At 37.8% G+C, this 22,626-nt stretch overlaps 1 protein-coding gene across 1 annotated transcript in view; it reads right to left on the bottom strand.

The window, feature by feature from the left end:
• Window positions 1–22,626, bottom strand: part of PREX2 (phosphatidylinositol-3,4,5-trisphosphate dependent Rac exchange factor 2) — a 187,227-nt gene that overhangs the window by 112,785 nt on the left and 51,816 nt on the right. Inside the window, exons 4-9 of the mRNA XM_087751836.1 lie at window positions 22,466–22,588; window positions 20,469–20,573; window positions 17,541–17,642; window positions 15,624–15,785; window positions 7,858–7,991; window positions 3,231–3,334 (exon numbers count right to left, since the gene is read on the bottom strand). Of these exons, the coding sequence (XP_087607962.1) occupies window positions 3,231–3,334; window positions 7,858–7,991; window positions 15,624–15,785; window positions 17,541–17,642; window positions 20,469–20,573; window positions 22,466–22,588 (730 nt within the window). The remainder of the gene's footprint in view (window positions 1–3,230; window positions 3,335–7,857; window positions 7,992–15,623; window positions 15,786–17,540; window positions 17,643–20,468; window positions 20,574–22,465; window positions 22,589–22,626) is intronic.

The following is a 22,626-nucleotide window of genomic DNA, read 5'->3' on the forward strand; positions in this document are numbered from 1 at the left end:
GAAGAGCACATGAGAAAGCATCATGCATCGATATGAAAATATAAGCACTCTGCACTCAGAGCTTGCACTCTGAATTAAGAATTCTAGAAAGCGATTGGTAACAGATGATTAAGGACAATAAAATAATACAATACCAAAACAAGCATTCACAAATCTAATGTGAATGAGGCTCAGACGACCAGATTACTACACCTGGAAATGAGATGAGGCACGAAAAACGCAGGAGAGTAGTACTGGGTTACAGTTCAAACACAGATGGCTACAGGGGATGAGAAACAAGACATCTTGGTGCAACAAATGAGAACAGTACAGAAATCAAGACAGAGTAACGTTAAAGAAGGGCATCATGATCTGAGTGATAGAAAAAGTATCAGTGTGAGGAGAGGTAATACACTTCTGTCTACAAGGAAAGAAAACAGTTGTTTGGTTGGTTTTGTTTTTTGTTTTTTTGGTTGTTTGTTTTTTTTTTAAAGGCAGGGGGAAGAGGGTGGCAAGAAAAGGGCAGAACAGTGCGACACGCCAGGGAAATAACACAGACTTTTCCATATTTCAAAGAGAACCATAGAAAGGAGCAGAAATAGCAGTAATTACAAGAAAAAATTATTTTAGGATATTGGACAAACTGAAATGGAGAAGGTGGGAAATGTGTGGATATGGAAATAAAAACATTAACTGATGTCTCAGAAGTGTGGAAAGGAGGATGGATTTTAGAAATGTTGCATACATAAAAGTGACAAGATTTGATATGGCTCAGGAGAGCAAGTGGGAAGGAAGCACGATAGCCTCCAGTGCTGTGTGCAAAGCTATAGGAAATGGGGACAGTAGCAAAATTTCCTGTGGCTGGAGGAAATTAGACTACTGGTGTCTGGAGTAGAGAGGAAGACGATTTCTGCTTAGCCAAATTATACTTGAAGATTCATTGAGGAAGAAAACAAATGGGCAGGAAGGAAAATGGACAGTGTGAAAGAGATCAAGGACTGGATAGCTAGAACAAGCAAAGGAAGAAAGGTAGGACAGGTTTGAGAAATATAGGAGAGTCGTGGAAGGAGGAAGGAAGAAATATTTGCTAAAGCCAACACTAAAAGCATGGCAACATGTGGGATCGGAACCAGCGAAAGAAAAAAGTTACAGAATTCTTGGAATATTCATCAGGAGGAAGATGGTGGGTATAAGCCTCCGTGGCCACAGTAATGCCAAGTGTTGTAAGTAAAGAGATGTCGTCTTCGTGACATAATGGAAACAGGAAAACTATCTTTTATTTTGAAAGCGTATATAAGGAAGATGAAGGAAAATAAATGAAAGTTAGTCAAATAATACATGACATAAGAGACTGAAACACGAAACTGCCTTTTTTGCATAAAGTGTTAACTGAGATTTCATACAAATAAAGCTACAATTGGACAGGAATACAGGCCAGAAAAGGGAAATAGCAGGATACAGAATATTGGATAACTTATATACAAGTCAATGAGGCTTGATTAAATTCACTATAGTGTACCCATAGACATCTCTAAACCAGTAACTAAATCGGTGGGCCTGGTGAAGGACATAGCCGAAAACAGATGTCAAGGAGTTCTTACAAAAAAGTCTAGTAAACAAAGAGAATGAATCAAGCTTGACGCCACAGTGCTTTATCTTATGTTCAGCATTTTCCAATAGTTTTATCAAGAGCTTAAATGGTTCAGTAATAACATTGTTTGTTCATGGAATCAAGGCAAGAAGCATTGCAAGAGCTTTGGGGAACAAGACAGGAATTCTGAATGCTTAATAAATTCTGGAAATGGTAAGATAAAATTCAGTACAGAAAAGAAAGTAACTATTAGGACCTACTCTCAGACTTTAACACAGTATATAATGGGATAGGCACCTATACTGCACAAAAGGATCTGGTGCGGTATTCAGGAACACAAACTAAAAAATTGAAAAATAATGCTCCCAGAAAAGCCAAACAATCCTGAGATCAAGTAATAGACATCCCACATGTAGCACTACAGTAATTATTTTGTTCTACTTGGCACCAGCAAAGTTTCAGCTCTGGACACTTCATAATACAAAAGATGCAAACAAACCGACAAAAAACCTGAAACTCCAAAAGACACAAAAAGTAATAAAAACTTAGAAAACATGACCCATGACAAAAGGCTGAAAGACTTAACAAAAAGAGACGGAGGAGAGACACAACAGCTTTACAATAAACTGCTTTGTTCGTAAACTGTTCTCCAAGTTTACCCAGTAGAACAAGAAGTGAGTGAACAATTTTGAAAACAAGGAACTCAAGTTTGGGGGGGGGGGGGGGGGGGAGGGGGTGTGGAAACAAACTTAATTTTTAAGAAGTATTTAACTTCTACAAACGATTTCTATGAAACTTACTTAAGCTGTACAATCAATCATTGTCATTAATGCTCAATTTTAGAAAGACGTTACATTAAGAAATGCTTGGAATCCATAGTAGATGTAGGGCAAACATAATGCTATTTTAAAATCAGGAGAAGTAATACATAACTCTCAGAAATTTCCTTCAGACCTACATATTTGCAATGCCACTGCAAGTTTCCCATAATTTTTTTTTTTTAGTTTTACATCAAAAAGCCAAAAATGTTTCAGGTTTTCATTATTAATTTTAAGGAAATAATAACTGTTAAGCTTAAAGGTTAAACTCAAGTTTCTAAAAGAAAAAAAATGACATTTGTAGAAATACTTTGGGTTTTCACTTTTCTAATGTGTATAAGGAAAATTTCAAGCAATCATATGGATTATATCCCTAAGGATATTTAAAAAAAAAACAAAACCTTCCCTTTTTCTTAAATGCTTATGTTACAATTTCAGCATTTATAGTGTTTGAGGTTCCATTCCAACAGAGGTAACTCTTCCATCTGCTTTTACAAATGTATCACATACCTAGGGATAACCTATTTAGGAGTGCTGGAATGCTGTAAAGTGAAGTTAAATATACAATTTCAGTTGAGCAATAAATGTCACCGTACTTTATTACTCTGTTCACGTTAGCATAAAACAGTCATCTGTGGCTGCCCAGCTAATAACGTATGAAAGCAATGACGTGTCACAGAAGCAGAGTTTTGATATGAGCAGATAGTCCTTTTAAAGTGGCATCTTACTCTTCCTTTCTAAGTACAAGGAGTGCTCTCCATTCTCAAAGAAATCATGAAGCTGCACTGGATGCCAGCATCTCGAAAGACTGCTCTGTAAATGAGCAACACAAATATACTCACCTGTTCCATCATCTACATTCTCTACTTCCATCACTTCTGTGTTTATTCTGCCCCGAAAAAGGTAACGATGGCCATCTGTAGAAGCTTTGCTGTTCTTCAACCGCCTGATAAAAGAAAGAACAGAGGAGCATGTCATCCACCACCTTTCGCTACGTTTCTGCAATGCTACCTGTACATGTAGCATTAGAAGACTACTGTAAGAATCACAACCCATTTATACATGTGCAGCTGAACTGTGGAAACCATTGCTGAACGGGACGCTGCTGATGCTAAAGCAAAGACACCTCTGGTAAGAGTAAGCTGCAAATTGCTGGCTGATATGAGGGTTTATCAGGAAAGTCTCATTCTGTAAATGCCCTGTTCCAACACTTTGGTACTTACATGCCACCGCCTCCCATCAGAGGCAAAATACTGCATTGGGAAGATCTTTCCTGCTAACTGGTTTAAGCCTCCTTATGCTAGTCAAGAAATTCAACACAAGGGTAGCATGACTGAAAAAAATAGACCTTTTGGTCTACCAAGAATACCTTTGGATATAAATCTTGACCTACACACATTAGCCTCATAATTGAGATATATGCATGGAAGAACTACAAAGACATTTTTTCTTCCTCACATAAGGGTTAACAAAGAATTATAATTAAGAATTGCTGAAATTCTGAGGAAGTTTCACAGTGACATATTCCAAAGCACTCTGTATTGCTATAACTCTGTTCCCAGTCAAGTCAAGGCTTTTTGAGAATCCCAGTTCTAGGCAGCTTTTCTCAGATAAGCCAGGGATGATTTTCTGTCCATTTTGGCCTATAATGATAATTAATACTGTATATCAAATAAAGGTCAGTTCTTGAGAATTAATGATCCTCTGAATTCTGACCTTCACTCACTCCAGAGAGGTACTAATCTTCAGAAAATAACCTGCCTCTCAATCATTACTGTCTAATGAGTAACTCTACTATACAGTAATTTTCTTATTCAAAAACTGAATAATATATTTAAAAAAAAAAAAAAAAAAACAAACCACCAAAACAGCAGCAAGCATAAAGGTTCAGTATCACATATTTTTTCTCTCCAAAGTGAGGTAAATCCATTAACTCTAGTGACCTTTGTACTTATGAACCCAAATTTAGCAATCCACGTTTATACAATTATGCAGCAAACAGATGCTTAAAAATTACATAAAATATCTCATACCATAAAAATAGGACAATTTTTGTAAAATTTCCAAAATACAAACCTCCTGTGTGCAACACTTTCTTTACCTACTTGCCAATCAACACCCAAAGTACCTTGCTGGCATATAATCAATTCATTTTCCACCATAAACCCTGGAACTATGTTCTAAATTGAGTTATTCTCATGTCTGCAGAGGTGTCACCATGGTACCAGTCAATGACAGGTAGGACATAATTGCTCAAAACTAAAGAAATCAATAACCTTTCATGTGTTATGAGATTTTCATTCAATAGTGCATTTTAGCTAGAATATGGCGACAAAAATATGTAATGTAGTGGTGGACAAGTGAAAAGACACTATGTAATCAGTAATTTAATTGTAATTGCCAGACAACAAAATATGGTAAAAATTAGAAACTTTGAAAAGACCGTGAGTTTATATTGAACCAGTCTACATAAAAATGAAACTGAGCAGTTGCAGAATGATATCCTTGAAATAAATTCAATATTCAACATTAGATATAATCATGAGGTTCTTAAATGGTTCATACTCAACTGTTCCAAAAGTTCTGCAACCTAAGCAAGAGTTGAAACGTAAAAAAAAAGACTGATTCACTATAGCTAGTGAAGTATAAATTACTTCTCACATGTAAATGCTTCCCTGTTAACAGAGTAATCTATAAGAGGAAACAATATTCACTGGGGAAGAAGATTTTTAAACCTCCCTCAGGGTTAACCAGCATCTTCGTCAGTAGTAACCCACTGGAAAAACCAGCATTTCCAGTCTGAAAAAGATCCTTGCAGAACAAGCCCAGCAGCTTTACAATTCAGAGAGATTCTTATAAGACATTCTTGATCAACAGGGTCCATGGCTACTTTTCCACTACTACCACTTTCTACCTTCCATACCACATACTGATGAGTCAGATCTTCCCCACATATCGGTTCAGCAAGAAGTTCTACAGGTGCTACAGTGAATCTAACCAAAAGTCTATAATTAGCACAGGAGGAGAGAAAACGGATATCCATCCCCTGGCCACCTGCTCTTATGTATGACATAATGAATATGAGTATAAACTTATTTGGAAAAATAATTTTAAAATTACTGAAAATAATACTTCGGAATGATGAGTCCTATGCAAAAACTCATGTGAAAAATACCATATATAAACTACATACAATAGCAGACAACAAGAGTTGCTAATAAAATTTTAAAGCATCCATTAAAAATTGGTTGTAGATTCATGCAGACACATGAGCACTGCCAAGCCAGAGCACTGATCAAAACAAATGGATATTTACAGGTGCAGAGAAAGACATCCTTCACTTGGATGCTACAGACAATCCAGGGCACTGGTAAAAGATAGTTGGAAAAACAGGATGAAAGTTGGCTATCAAATCTGGAGCTACCCTTGAAAATCTTACAGCACTCGCACTGATCTGATGGACATGGCTGTGATGATGACAGTAGAACCTGGATTTAGGAAGCAACAGTTTCAGCAGCTGCAGACAGTTTCCTTGACTGGACACTGAGGTCGATGGTGGAGTGTCCTCTGACACCATCTACAAGTGTGCACAGGCAGAGGCAAAGATAATGGTATTCGCAGTGCTATTAGAGAGCACGCTCAAGGTCTATCACGTATCTAGGGAGCTATCAAGGATCTACCCAGTAATATGCATTCATGTGGTGATGCATTCCGTGCCCCCCTTTTTCTTCTTGTGCACCTGGCAGAGCATGGGAAGCAAAGCTGCTTTACAATCTCAGTAACTCCCGTCAAAACTTCGCCTTTGTGTAACGAGTTTGGCGGTTAAGCGTCCCTTGACCATATCAAAAACTCTTACATGGCTGAGGTGGGAGCAGTCCTGCATGTCCCAGGGAGGCAGCCCTGACAACCTTGGAACATATTTTTCATCTGTTCTAGTCACCACCTGGCAGCCTTGGGGCCTATCTTATCTAGCCTGTAACTCAAGAGGATCTGTACCAGCATCACCAGAATTTTTGAGAACTTTAGTAATTTTCAACATGGGCTGTGAAAGTAGAATGGAAATTTACTGATGCCTAAAGTCAATCTCATGACCCTATAAACAACGGTACCAAGTGAGACCCTTTGAGCTCTCCTGGACCGCAGCAGGCTGCACCAGAATCTCCCTCTGAGTGGGATGCAACTCTTGAAGCTGCGAACTCTTAAGTTTGCATGAGCTGATCTCCAGTGCTCCTTGAGGTTCGACTTTCGCCCACTGAGACAGTCATTTAAAGTGAGTATTTCACTAAACCCGGCGGGGAATTTTTATTGGGGCCTTTAACTGCGCATATTTCAATAGGTACCTTTAACTGTGCACATAATGAGTATTTAGGTCTAGCATGTGTATGTGTGAATCGATTCAAATTATTACAGTAAACCTCATTTAATCACTTTGTAGATGCTAGATTAATTAATGATTAGTTATTGCTAAATTTTTGTCATTCTCTCCTTGCTGCAAACAAACCTTAAACTGCTGCTAAACATATGTAATCCTTAGACATAAACCATTGACCAAGTCTGAGACTAGGACTGGATCCAGCTGCACCTAGGCTCCTCTCTGAGAAGGAGGTTAGAAAGCAAGGGGGTCCATTCTGAACCTCATGACTCAATGGGAGGGCTCCCCTTTTCCTCGTATTTCCTCTTCCTCTCTCTTCTTATATATATGTATATACATATATTCCATTCATTTAATAAGTAATAGAGTGAACCTTGCCATTGAACTCTGTTAAAACACACTTTTATAGATTTCTATTAAAATCACTATTTGCAAATATCTTTGATGGTGATTTTTTAAGCAGCCTAACCACTCATCCATGACAATTCAATGGCTACTCAAAAACAGTTTCTGGATCAAAAAGACAAACTCAAGCATTTTCAAAAGGGATGCCTGTACATAGGAGAACCCTTATTTCTCAGAAACATAAGAGCACTGGTCGAACATTAACTGCAGAAGCTTGTTGCTGAACTAAGGAATTGCTGCTTGCAATACAGCACTCAGCAGCTTTCTGGCTGTTTTCCTGATTAGAAGTACAAGGCTTGAAACTCTTGAATCTGTGGAGACTAATTTTATAGCGTAAACTACAATACTGATTTGTTTGAACTAAAAAATCAGTCTGTTTACCTTTCCTAGAAGAGAGTGAGGCCATCACATATAACCTGTTGTGGAAGACCGACAAAACAGATTCCTTCTCCCTGCACTTCATCATTTGGATTCTGCATTCCTACAAAATTTTTCCAATGTTTGAATTAAATACACGTGTCCCTGGAGTGTGAGAAATACAATTCCTCTAAGAATGCTGACTTTTATATTGCAATTAACTGCAGTAAACACTTTGGTGTTGTTCAAATATTCTTATGAAACAGCATACAGAGGTTTAGCTCTACTGTGAGAAGAATATAGATTATTTTTCAAAGTATAAATTAATAATTTACCTGTGCTTTTTTTTGCAGTAGACCAAAAGGTTATCAAAAAGAAAAAATATCCTCTCTTGGATATTTCCTGCTGAAATTTTCAGTAGTAGTCCACTTCGCAGCATTTCTGTGCACGTGTCTGTGATGTTGGACCCCTAAAATCAATTGGAAAGAGATTATTTTTCATTCTGTGAGAATTGAAGGATTCTGCACCAGCTAAGGAAAACTTTCTTATACAAACTCACAACCATAATGATTCTCTGAAAACACCAAGAATAAAACTCATGGTAATTTATTACATTAAATAATAATTTCTAATGTTTACTTAATGATACTTAACATCAGCTTTGCACTCATTTAGTACTGCCATTAACTGGGGTGGAGAGTTTGTGGCTTTTTTGAATGGATAAAGTTTAATCACTAAAGTTTCAAAATTATATTACATTTGTGTATGACACCTCTCCTGAAAAATCAGGCCAACTTTATACAATAACTCTTATCCTCAGTAACTTTACTATTTAGTCAGAAATGTCAGAAAACGGGGCTTTATAAGACATAATCTATGCCAAGATGAACTTGGAAGCTGAAGCACCCTGGAACTTGAACATCATTAAGGGTATATACTTCCACACTAAGTTAAGCTCTTCCACACTAAGTTAAGCTAAACACAAAATCAAAATCAAAAACCAGCAAGATTTAAAATTCAGGCAAAGCTAATAGTGGCACATACGACAACACTTTCTAGTATACTTCCTCTTAACATACTCTGAAGACATCAGAATTTTGCTAAGCTTAAAATGTTTGGGATGAAACTTCCCATGCCTCATTTTTGCTTCAAGGCAGATCATTCTTTCATGTGAAAAGGCAGCAGGTAGTTCCATAAAGGTTAATGAAAAAGAAGCAACTTTAACAAAGAATAACATTTTCCCCAAAATATCTATGAAAAAGTCATGGCATTTCTATGCCTTATAAAGAGAAATTCACCTCTCAAGGAAGCCTGCCTTGAATTCAGAGGTGTATTTTGCTATTCTGAAAATCCATGCTCCTGTAGGACAGAGCTCCTGTCTATATGCATCCAGCCATGCGATCCTATTGATAATTATGCATGCTGGCTGCACTGAGCATACACCCATGGCTCAAGGAGTTTCCTAACTTGAGGCACTCAACAATCAGCCTGGAAAACCTGCGAAAGCCAGGACTCTCCTTTCATCTACACATGTTCTGAATGACTTATGCTCGCAATAGCGGCAGCTACTTCCTCTTCTTGATCTAACCACAGTAGCCCAAAGAAAAATGCATTCAATTAAGAGCCAAGAAGCAATCATGGGTTCTGCTCTCAGCTCTTCATCTTACTGTTCATCCTTTGTACGTCACAGCACTGAATATTGAGCAATAGCTCAGACGCTGTTCTAAGGAGAACACAGTCTGTTTACAGAGATGATAAGAGAGATTGCACAACCATCATGCTGGAACGCAATTCAGCTCTCTAAATAAAGCAGCTTCAGTATCAGTATTAACTAACCACTCTTGTTTCCATTTAGGATCAAATGAGCCTAAAATGAATGTCATCTATAGCCCCTATACCATACTTCCCTTCCTAAGACAAAAGAAGCACCAGAAGCTGGCATACTAATTTTACAGTTTTATTTTAAACCAAACACTGAAACACCTTAAAAGCATACTCAGTAATATAAATTCAGCATAAATTAGGGCTGCACTTCATGTTTGCTGACCAAAACTACAGAAAAGCAGGCCATTTCTTTCCATTCTATTTCATTGCTTTTGTGTATTAAAAAGAGTAACCAATACTTTATGCTGCTTTTAAAATTTGCTGGAACGGTACTTGCTAATAATTTGCATTTTAAAAGGCTGGATATTTTTTAAAGGTTTTTGGTTTGTTTTTACAGAAAACTTCAGCTTTGCTGGAAAATGGTGATTTTTTGTAGGGAGGCCAAAAAAATTTCAGCTTAAGGCTTCAAAACTGTTTCAGGAGTTTCAGCTTGCTACAAAAGGGTGTATTTTTTCACAGAAAGGGTTTTATGAAAACATTTTGTCTCTTTTTATTGAAAAATTCCATTTTCACTGTATAAAAATACAACCTTTTCCCAACAGTCCTAGCAAGATCTGCTACTGTGCCAGCACCATGTCATAAAATACCATATTTTATACATATTTTAAATGTATATAATTCAGGCTACCTGAATTATCAGGATTTGCCTCATTCATGATTCAAGTTCAACATGGCAATATGACAGCGAATATTATCTGTATCACATTACTACCCTTTGCTATTGTTTTCCTCTTCATTTTCCTTCTTTTCTACTATGAACTGCTAGATGATGGAAAAAAAAAACATTCTAGAGATATTTTTTTCCCTTGGAGACCTCCCGTCCAAATACTGAACAGTGTTAACTTCACTTATCGGATACCTTTTGACAAGATCACAACCCATGCTGGCGTGGCCGCAGGTCAGTGAATTTTGTTATTGCTGTTTTATTTGCTGAAGTCCAAGGGAATAAGATAACAGATCAGAAGTTACATCTGGCTATCCTACAAAACACTGCCAGTGCAGAAAAATCCCCCGCCACCTCCTTGACTATGTAACACTGTTAGGGTCAGCCTGTTCATAGAATTTGGGTGGGCATGGAGCTGAAAGGGACAAAAGAGGAAGGGCGTATTATGTGAAAGCACTGCTGTCTCTACACCTGGGGTGAGCGCTCCTCTCCACTGCATCCCTTAGGGATAAAAAACATGCCCAAAGAAAGAGAAAGCAGAGAGCACACAAGCACTGCCATATCCACCATGCAATTCAAAGGAGGACTGACGGCTATAAGAATGTTTCCATAAAGGCTGTAGCTGCACCTTGAACCTCCACATGGGTTTACAGCAGGAACACCAAGCTACAGTTGATACCCAGCCCAGTAGGATAATTCAGTTATCCGAGCTGTCTCTCTCATGGGGGAAGGTTCAAGGCTGCAGCAACGGATGAGAGGTCACCCTTGTCCCAGAAGCGAGACGCTATCTACTGCACAGCTGAAACTGAACTATGCTACCTACAAGCAATACTTTCGGAACAAATAGTACCAAAACCTTCTAACACAAACATGTTTTCATTAAATGCTTGAATTGAAACTACCAGGGAAACCTCAAATATGAGCAATTTGAATCTGAAAAGTAATTTGCTATTTTAAAATTTTCATGAATATGTCCATTTATGCTCGGTGCTTGCAAAGGAAGATCATATAGTTGCTCAACCTAAATGTAAAATCACTACTACTATGCTACAATTCATGTTCCTATACATTTAAAGCACCTAGATTAGAGCTAATGGGGTATTTTCAGTGAAACCAGCATTTTTGTAATATGTCAATTTTATACATGAAAATGCCATGTACTGTAGGAACAAACCTGTTCTAATGATAATCATCTTCCAACAAAACGTATAAAGGATTCAACTGGAAAAAAACGCAAAGCAAGTTTTTGCTTTCCAAAGCAGGCTTATCCTGTGAATCTAGTCTAGTTTTCCCTCCATCTTTCCTACTGAGCCACTGAAGACTCCAAACATCTAATTGTAGAGCAGTCTCCTCCTGGGGGTTGCACTGGGGCTGAGGACTGTGTGGTTTTCCAGGATAGCTAGTGTGGAAATTAAAAGCCCGTAAAATCTCAGAGCTTGCAGGCTATTTAGAATAAACTGGTTCCTAACAACCTCGGGCTGTCAGTCAGTCACCTATCAGTCTGCTAAGGCCATAGCTCAGGCAAGACTTCTGAAATGTGAGCTACCATGACTGTATCACAAAATACATACATTTAAAATGCACTGGAAGGAGAGAGACTACATGAAAGAAACGTAAAACAATATCCCCCTCATCCTTAAGTCATTAAATATCTGTCTTTGACATTAAAAAATGTCCTTCATTACCCTGAGATCAAAAGCAGCATTTGTTGGTTTTGTTACAAAAGCTACTTATCCACATATTCTGGGCAAATTTCAGTCAAACACAGAGGTCTGACCATACTGATTCAGTGGCCATCACGCTAGCAGTGATAAAGGTCAGAAATAGCAGATATTAACTTACTCTTCAGTACTTGCACATGGGAATAGGAAACAGAAATAAAACAGGGGAAAGGCCTAAAAATGCTGGAGTTCAAAACAGAAATCTCTGTTAAAATACTACTTGATGATACGGCGGAATGGAAAGGAACAGAATACCCCACGCTATTGTCACTAAGTTGACCTGTGACTCAGACTGGGTTGTTTGGATTCCAGCTTACAACAAATGCAACAATTTTATTTTTTCTTCTCTCACTGTAACATCCACGCAAATTTTACTGACAGACTCCTTCAGCTGCTGAGCCATTCTCCAGCTGAGACAGCCACCTACACAAGTTCTGAATTCAGGCCAATAAATTTAACCACTTAGGAAATTAAGTGAGAAAGTCATTATACTCAAAATTTTCTTTCTTGAAACAGATGTTCCATTTTTCCATGAATCTGTATTTTTATCATAATAAACACAAGCTTTATTTTATGACACTTATGTATAGGAATTCAAGTCATGCTTTGATCAGATTCTAAAAATAGTCTTTATTTTTTTCCCTTTCCTTCTAGTTGGGGCCAAGCAATGTGCTAAGCATTTCCTTCTGGAAGGAAATCTCCAACAAGTTTGCCTCTTTATTTTTAGGCAATGCAGAAAACCAGATGTTTATTTAATTAAATCCACTCTCATACATTGCATTCAGAGATTTTTTGTAGTTGTTGTTGGGAATCATTCAAAATATTGTTACCTCTTATACATGCTCTGGCGTTCTTACCATTTCAAGGACTAACCGTATATTATGTTTGAAAAGGATGGGCATATTAAGATCAGGGCAATTTTGCCAGATCAGGCACCCTGTGGTTGCCATATGATAACATGAAACCCAATCAGCTAAACTACAATAAACACCACATAACTCTACTGAAAACATACTATTTTAAGACAATGGCACTATTTCAGAGTTCAAGCACAAGTGAAATCCTAAAATTAAATCTGGCTGGGGGGCGGGGCGGGGGGGACCAACCAAAAAAAAAAAAATCCAAGGTTGGAAGGAACTTACCATGTTACGGTTCACAAAATACATTCTGAGCACAGAGAGAATAAGTCTGTTTCGCATGTTTCTGTTCATATTGTTACCTTTCCATATTGTTATCTTTGCTCATTAATATATTTCCAACAGCAAACATATTTACTACTGTATGTCTTACTAAGGATTCAGAAGAAACAATGCAGGAAAGTGGATTCCCTTTTGAGGGTTAGAGGTTTGAGAACAGTCAGTTCTTAACCAACTTATATGACTAAAAATGCATTGAGTTAATAATACTGTAACTTTATACTTGAGTGTGTTCATTAAGATGGATTTGACAAGTATCTATAAGACTCAGGCACTGAAAGCAAGTAGAAGAATTTTAATCATTACAGTGCAGTACAAAACTTAATTGAAAAGTTGAAAATAATAGAAGGATTAAAGTCAGTGATAGGCAATAAGGATTATTTAACAAATTTTCTTGCCATAAAACATTCAGCAATGTAAGCACTTAACTTGCTATTGCTTCTATCATGAAGTTATTGCACAAGCATGTCTAATGTATTTTAATATTCACATACACTAATCTTTCCAAGTTACTGCTGATGACAGCAAGTTCAAGAAAATTACAAAAAGAAACTTATTTTCACCAAGTCTAAACAACATGGCTTCTTTTGTTAAGTGTTAGGTCAACTAGACCTCCTCTCAATTACAACATTTAGAGCTCGACTTTATCTAAGTAGTCCTTTCTTTTTCAAAATCCTACAAACAATATCATGGCATGACTACACATTCTCTGTCATTTGTCTTTAATAGCATTTTTTTTTAATTTGAGATTGAGGATTACAACTAAATGCAGAAAGGTTTGTCTACAGACCAGCAATCAAATAGCTTTTTTACTTGCTAAAATTCCTTCTCTTGAGGCACAGTGAAATTCCATTTTGTGGAATGTGTTATAGTGACAATCCTGTACCAAAAGACTACAGTGCCCTGAACTCTGGCATAAGAGGATTTCTCTGCTCTAAATTATACCTACCCCAATTACAGAAATGGAAGAGTAGCTCTTGAAAACGCTGCTACACAGGAAAAGGAAAAATATCTTAAGTGATACATTTCAAATCCCACAATACACTGAAGAAACACGAAGAATTGTGATTAAAGTAAAATTAGTTGCTTAATCCACATTTAGAATGAATCAAATCTTTCCACATTACTCAATTAACAACAAACCAAAGGTTTGCGTAAGTCCACAGATCAGGAGATTTCACGTGGAGCAGACAGGAAACAATTTTGCAGTATCACGGGCAGTATTTAGAGGGTTCTTTGTTCAGTGTAATTTTTATGCTCCTTTCAGACAGTGGCTTGTTCTGCTGAACCCTTTTGGAAGGCAGGGGGAGACTGAATCCAGTGCTGCAGAAGCAGAGCACATCCTTAGGCAGAGCAAGTTCAAGGAACAGCAGGTGTGGTAACAGCAGGAGCGAACAGAGCTGTGTAGAAACTATTTTTTGTTTCTGCTGTTTTATCTACTACCATGAATATCTACTTAAAAGTTGACTCTTCTAGTCAATATTCTAATTTTCAGTTGTCAGACTTCTTGGGGAACTCTGTCAGTTAAAGTTCAGACAGGTCTATCTCAAAGCTTTCTCTGCTTCAGCGTCCCACCAGTGTTCCTAACCTTTTCTTTTCTTTGCAGTGTACAAAGGCCATTTCCCACTACATAGCTGCAAGATCAGGTCTCAGTCTATCAGACTAACATGCAAAAAATACATTTTTCTTGCTACCTTTTCCAGCCAGCAAGCCTTCCGCAAAGCTTAAAGGGATAAAATCTCTTCCTCTAGTTCTTATGCAGCTCTCTCAGGAAGAGAAGTAGCACATCTGAGTAAAGCACTCAAAAAAGCAAAGAACTATTTTCATGTTGAAATTCATGTCTTAAAAACCCCTGTGTATTATATTCAAAACTATTTTTTAAAAAAAAATGTTTATGTTACTTGCTTTATATTTCTTTTACTGGGACTTGACTTGTGTTTCCCTCCCACCTCAGTGCAGGCAGCTCAGACATTTCGATACAAAATACCCAAGGCAATTTAAAGATACACCTCTATCTACATCTATCTTTCTGTATAAAATAATTATAGTGCTCAAAATAATACAAAAGGAAGACTCTGATGCTACAACTACTTGATCTTGTTGTTATCTAGGGAAAAGGGTGGCTCTTCTGGTTACTACTGAAAACTCTAACTTGGGAACAGACCTATAGTTTCTTTACAAAAATAAAGCATTAAAGCTCTTCCACTTGCAAACCATAAGAAAAAAACCCAGGTCTTACACAGATTCTATTGAACACATCAATAATAAATAATCAAAATTTTTTTTCAACCAGACAAAATGCTATTATGCAGGCATTGATAGCAGTAAAATCAGAGCAGCAGTTAAATTAGGATTTATAGACGTGTATGTTTGCACACATACATGTTGACATAAATGATCAATATTCTAAGTCAAACACAAAACATTTGCCCTCTTTCCTGAAAGTCTGCTGTTTTATACAGCTGTGCTCAGTCATGGACAACACTTAATTTACAGAGCAGATTCCAGATAAAAGCTGTGATTTCACAGAATTGAGGAGCTGACAGTACCTCAGGATCACAAGAACAGTGCAATACATGCTTGTTGAAAACTTAGTCCCGCCTCAATATAGAAAGCAACAAATCTTATGACAGTACCTCCCATCCTTCAACATGAGACTGCCATTCTTCCAAAAACTCTAATTTTTCCATTTGTCTCTTGGCCTCATTGATGTTGGAACAGACAGCTTTCATGGCCTGGAGGGCTTCCATTAGTGCCGCATAGTCACTGTGCTTCCTTGGAGTCCGCTTCAGTAGCTCCTATTTAAACATTAAAAAAAAAAAAAAGAAAAGAAAAAAAGAAACCTGTCTTTGATCTCTAAATGTACATTACAGGAGGCTTAAATTGACTAGGATACAAAATCAAAAAGTAGCCAGACTTCTCTTTTACTAGGTGGAAAAGTAATAAACCCTCCAGCATTGTGTCCTAGGTAGGACATTAAAACTTAGAGAAATAAATTACTAAATAAAAAAAGAATAAAAATTATTAATAAAAATAATCACTACTTAGGAAAAAGTTTGCATTTCAGCTACTTTCTCCCCCCGCAACGTTTCTTCATGTTGAGCTTTGTTTTGGGGTTTTGTTCTGGTTTGTTTGTTTATATTCCACAGGATGGAACTGTTCAATAGCAAGGATAACAATTCTGCTTAAAAATGTTATTTACTGATGTCAAAATTAACACCTGCCTTTCCTGCAACTCAGGGAAAAAAACATGTTCCTTTAGCTCCGCAGTATTGTTTAATCTAGTGCAATACACCAGAGCACTGAACAATACCTTGGGTGACTCACTGATTTCAGATGGTTACTGGTAATGGCAGCCATACTAAAAAACAAAAGTGGAGTTGCCACTATTCATTTGAGATTTCCCATCTCAAACTACCAACTACCCATTTACGGCTGGACCAACTATGGACAGCTTTCAGTGCACACCCTGAGGCGTGGATACATTCCTCCTGGAGCCCCAACCCTGCTGCCACCACACCCTATATTTAAATTTAAGATAAATATATTAATTTCAATGTATCCCTGAAGTAATTCATTAGTCATTTTCCCTTGTTTTGTCTGTAGATCCTTCATTCAAAAAATAGAAGACAAAAATAATTTTAAAATAGGCCAAGGGAACTGTAAAACCACAGGTATGTGGGATGACTCAAACTTCATTGCAATTATTATATTCTTTAATTTGTTTTAAAAACCTTTATTTTACCATGCTACTTTTCGGTTTTTATGTCAGTGCAATGAAATGCATACGCCTCATAATTGGCAATGTTTCAGATCTAAACTCACACATGCATTGTGAAAAATACTGTCCAATAATCAGGTTTCAGGTAGCTTCTAGAGCAGAAGCTGCTCTGGCTTTTCCCTCATGGTTTGAAACAATAAACAATATTAAACCTTACTTTGTTAAGGATAAATTCATTTTAAATATTTACTTTCCTGATGATTGTATTATTTTATTTCCTAACATGCGAAAAAATTCAGTAACTCAGAGGTTTGAACATCTAAGGTTTATCAGCACATTTAACATTTTTCATTAAGTTGTAACAGTAAGATAAGAATAAACATATAAATGTGCATAGAACCACCTACAGCATCTTACTGTTACTGTACAGTTTTTCTTACAAATCATTTTCATAAATATTTTTCATTTACAGTTACATGTCACTAACAAACTCTGCTATCCCAAGCATTTTAAGCAAGGATATGGTCAAACCCAGCTGAAATCAGTCTCATTAAACTCCCTTAATTGGCTCACTTCCGTTCAACAACAGAGAGGCAACCTTACGACTAGATGCAGAAAGGAGCTAATCATCTTGACCCAGCCAAACTCCTCAGTCCTTTTAATACTGATGTCAGAAGACTCGCCACTGGCTTTAATGAGAGCAAGTCTGGGTCCAGTATCTAATAAAGAGATTATTCACTGTGTAGAGAGATTGTTCCTGCAGTTTGGAAATATGCTTAGCAACCAGTTTTATACAGAAGTATAAAGTCCTAGATAAAAATCTTGTAAGTACCTTCAAAAGAAGGGGATACTTGCATATTCTCTGTATCGGTGTTACTAGATATCCCTCCAATGGTACTTCTGTGTTCTTGCGTCCTCCGAGGAGCATGCAGTTCTAGAGTGTGAACGGTTTCAGAAATTATTAAAAAATCCTGAGAAAATTATCAGAAATAAAGACAAGGGCATATGCACACAGCAATATTGGCTAAGCTATATAAAAATTAGACATGTATATGTTAAATATGGGATGAGGGAGGTTTGCAAGAGTGTCAAAAAAACATGCTTGAACACATGCATAGGCAGGTACATTGACTATCGTACATGACAAAGAAGCTGCAATGGTGTTACGCAGGTATCTCCCCTAGGTATCCTCTTCATCCGGTCTGATTAAAAGTGGCCTTTTTTTAAAGTTTAAAAATAAAATACAGTAAATAACATTCTAAAAATACGCTTTCATACTTCAACGAACAAAAATAAAATTAATTCAGGGTGACCACTATAGGTGCTGTTGGTTTCAAAAGGTGTGTTCTCGACAGTAAGTAGCATCAAGGATGCTTTGAAAAGTTTTGAAATGGCCATCCCAATACGCACACACACAAGTCTTCTGTTTACATGCTTCTATATTTAAACACGATGTGCAATGAATAAAATATCCTTAGTTATGGGCTATAGAATATGTGAGTTTTGACAAGACATCCAACTATGGAAGCAGAGAATACATGAGAGATTGGGTGGAAGCATCCATGAAAAAGCAGCTGAGAGAGAAAGAGAAAAGAATAAGGGCCATTTGAGATAACAAAGTATGCAAGGGACATCACAGCAAATATTTGAAATTGCTGGAATTAAAGTGTAAGTACATAACGACCTAAAGTAATGATGGAAATTATTTTATGGAGAGATCAGAAGGAATTGTGATGCAATGGTATGAGATAATCTACAGCTTCAAAGAGCAAGATGTCTAAACTGAGAACACTAAACAAAAGTAGTTTAACACAACCAGATGGTATGTTGACGCAGGCCACAAATCTGGATGCAGACACATTGTTGATGGAACAGAGGCTACACAACTGGGTGGCCACTCCGCTCAGCACATAACTCACAACGCACATGCCCCAAAACCAGCGCTGCTAGGGGGATCTCTACACCCACCCTTAAGTCTCTGCTTTGTACTCATGGTTAACCAGCTTCTATCTTATCCTAAAGGATGCTTTATCCTAAAGGATCTCACTTAACCTGCAAACGAAAAAGCTTTACTGATAAAGACCAAGTAAGATAATGGCAATGCAGACTATAGGTTTATATAATGACTGTCTCTATACTTAAAAGGCTCAAAAGTTTGGCTTCAGCTCCCCCTTATTTACAGATAATCACATCTCTATGACCTGAACTGTTCTGTCTGGCTAGAAGGCTTCAATTGTACTTTCAAATCAAACAGTCAGACCTCCTGTTCTCTAGGTTAGACTGCTGCCACTTGTTCTACAGACATGCCCTGAATCTATGAGGAACCCAAAGCAGATGTGCAAGCCCTGTGCATGCGCACAGGAGTACATGACACTGGCACATTATGAACTGCCACAACTGCACACTTGGCTTTCTTTCTCACAAAAAAAGTTCTTTGCAATCTTTCACTGGAATATTTTGCTTTTTGTCTCTGTAGTCAGCATTCACTGCTTCTTCTTGAGTCCGGCCATGCTGCTCCCAATACAAGAACCATGTGTGTGCAGCTCCTCAAGTCTGGGGCAAGGTGAGGGATACTGTGTCAACCGTTGAGGAAAAACAGGACAACTTTGAAGCAGTTTTTAACTATGAATGGAACACTGCTGCCTCAGAGACTCTTAACAAAAAGGCAGATGGAGCCTCATGTCACCCAGTATCCCCTACAATAAGGAAATTCCCATACTGCTCATTAACTTGGCTGTAAGTAAATGCAGCTAGGAAGGGAGTCAGACCCAGTATCTTTCAAAAATTTAGTGAGCTGCAACAGGACAACTTCACCAAGAACTCTGTCAACAGCAGTAGTGAAAGCCTACTGCATGCTAAAAATAATTAATAAAATTAAATAAAACTTGTAATACTGCCAGCATTGGCATAATCTTTTTTTTAACCATATCCGTGATGCTTTGCTGATAGAGTCATTTGCTCTCCGGTCCTAAAATGCAATAATCTGATCTGGTCACTCTGAAATTTGATATCTTATCTGAGGGCACCTTCTCAGGCATTTAAGCCCCAATATAGTAGGCCCCACATTTCAAAGCTGACCTTGTTATCACAGGACACCCTGAAGGAAAACACAAAAATCATTGCATATTGAATCCTTCTTTTAGCAACTAACATCAACTGTTAGGAAACTCAGTATTTAGATGGAAACTGGTTTTGCTGGGGAAAAACAAGGACTGTCATACTTAACATTTTAAAACCCCTCCTTATTTGTCTTGTAAAGTGAAAGACTAATTCTGTAGCTGTTTCTTTTGACCTCAGATTAAGTCAGCATCTAAGATGAGGATGGCTACTCCATGATCCATAACAAAACATTTTTCTGTCTGGCACAGCCGTAGCTACAGTACCAGAACACGGACCTTCTCTTCAGAAGTTCTGACGAGTCCTTCGGCTTCCTTTCTCTAATTTCTTTCCCTACCTCTTCTCGTATATCTTATCCTATTCTTTTTTCCTTCTGCAGGCACGGCTGGGTTTACACTCTTGTCTCTTGGCCAGCAAGCTCAAGGCACACTGCCTAATGCTGTATTACGCACGGATCCAACGGTAGCAGTGAAAATACGATGTACACAACCCCTTCCTCCGGAAACACCACCCCCAGCTGAAACTGCCTGCTAACTGCTTGCAGGTGTGCTTGTAATTGCTACGTGGTGGAGGTGACAGTGCTAACAATTCACTGCCCAGTCAAAAAACATTAAGTTAGAATACCAGTTCAAAGTTTATTTACCAAAAGAAATGTCCGCACTGTTCTTATTTTGTTAAGGTCAAGCAGAACTTTCTGTGCCTTCTCGTGGTTACTGCAGTATTCATCATAGATACGGAATTTCTCCTTCTGCAGAAACAAAGAAATACATTGTTATTCACTTGCCATTTTAATTTTTTTTTAATTAATAAAACATGGAATGAACACTTCTCAAAGCTGAATAGCTAAAATAGTCTTCATTTTGGAAGGTCAGCTCTTCCTCCTACATTTATTATTTGACGTCCAGCCTCAAATTAGAATTATTAACAGTCTGGAAGCATCACTTGGGAATTTCAGTCATAGAATACCAGGTTGGAAGGGACCTCAAGGTTCATCTGGGCCAACCTTTCTTGGTAAAAGTATGGTCTAGACAAGATGGCCCAGCATCCTGTCCAGCTGAATCTTAAAAGTGTCCAATGTTGGGGAATCTGCCACTTCACTGGGGAGATTTTTCCAATGGCCCATTGTTCTCATTGTGAAAAATATTCCTCTTGTGTCCAATCGGAATCTCCCCAGGAGTAACTTGTACCCATTACCCCTCCTCTTTTCCATGTGACTCCTTGTAAAAAGAGTCTCCATCTTCTTTGTAGCCACCCTTTAAATACTCGAACATGGTGATAAGGTCTCCCCTAAGCCTTCTTTTCTCAAGGCTGAACAAACCCAGCTCTCAGCCTTTTCTCATACAGCAGGCTTCCCAGTCCTTTGATCATCTTTGTGACCCTTCTCTGGAACCCCTCCAGCCTGTCCACATCTTTTTTGTATAGCGGGGTCCAAAACTGAACACAGTATTCCAGGTGTGGCCTGACAAGCGCTGAGTAGAGTGGGATAATGACTTCTTTATCTCTGCTGGTGATGCCCTTTTTGATGCAACCCAGCATTCTGTGGGCTTTCTTTGCCACAGCAGCACACTGTTCGCTCATACTGAGCTTGTTGTCCACCAGGACTTCCAGGTCCCTTTCCACAGATCTGCTCCCCAGCCAGGTAGATCCCAGCCTGTGCTGCACTCCTGGATTATGTTTTCCCAGGTGCAAGACCTTACATTTGTCTTTGTTGAACTTCATAAGGATTTGCTGAAAAATTTCAGAGGATGGACTATCACAAAAACACAGGATAAAAAAAACAGGAAGAAAATGCACAGAGTGGCTTATTTGCTGACATCATTACCTACTTTGTCTGCAAACACTTGTTTGCAAATATGATCCATGCTTCTGCAGAGTCAAAAACCGATGTTACTCAACTCCTGTAAAATGTTTCCACGAACCATTAATAATTTTCTCCTCCCACAAGGAATAAACAAAGACTTTTAGCAAACAAATGGGACTCAAACCAGAGATAATAATGAAACCTAAACTTTTTGTTAGGCCTACAACTGAAAGCAAACTAACTTGTCCTGATTTTCAGAGCTCTGTAGCACTGACATCCTTGTTTTGCTCCAACAGGAAAAATAATACTCCTAGAAAACAATTACTACAGGACATACAAACATACTTGTGGAGGTACTGCAGTTGTGAGAAGTAAAATATCTTCACAGTCCAGAAGCATGGAGATATTTTACCCAGCATATGCAATTCTTTGTTAAATATTCACATTTTTGCCTAGCATCAAAGGGGAATAAAAATTAAGTATATTATTAGTTTTGCTCTGTCCTGCAACCCTGATCCTTGTACCTCCATCTCTCATATAGGTACCAGCCTCGCCCATGCTGCAGTGCTCAGTTTGTCAGCCTGGACTAATTTGGTGAAAATAACAATGATGAAACAACAAAAGTTTGCCCATTTGATATGTTCTTTTTGCATTCTCCTCCCCTCTCTTTTTTTTTGGAAATGACAGTAACCAAGAGATGACCTCAAAGTACTCTACATTATGCAATCAAGTCATATTTTGTCCTCATGACTAGGTACACTCATCATAATGATAGTAATTAATAAAGACAATTAATAAAGGAAAAAAGTTAAATAAGGCTGTAATAAAAGATAGCGTACATAATGAAGAAAGCAGGTTCCAATTTCATGCTGCGCATTAGGTTCTGGCTGTAAGCACTCCTCCACCAGGGACAGGAAGTTTTTGTGAACTGCAAGAATATCTTCAATATTTGAAAACAACATCTGCAAAAGAATAAAACATACATAAATAAAACATCAGA

This window comes from Nipponia nippon, unplaced genomic scaffold, assembly GCF_047370975.1.
Source record: "Nipponia nippon isolate SJK-2023a ecotype South Korea unplaced genomic scaffold, ASM4737097v1 scaffold_1, whole genome shotgun sequence".
Taxonomy (NCBI): Eukaryota; Metazoa; Chordata; class Aves; order Pelecaniformes; family Threskiornithidae; genus Nipponia; species Nipponia nippon.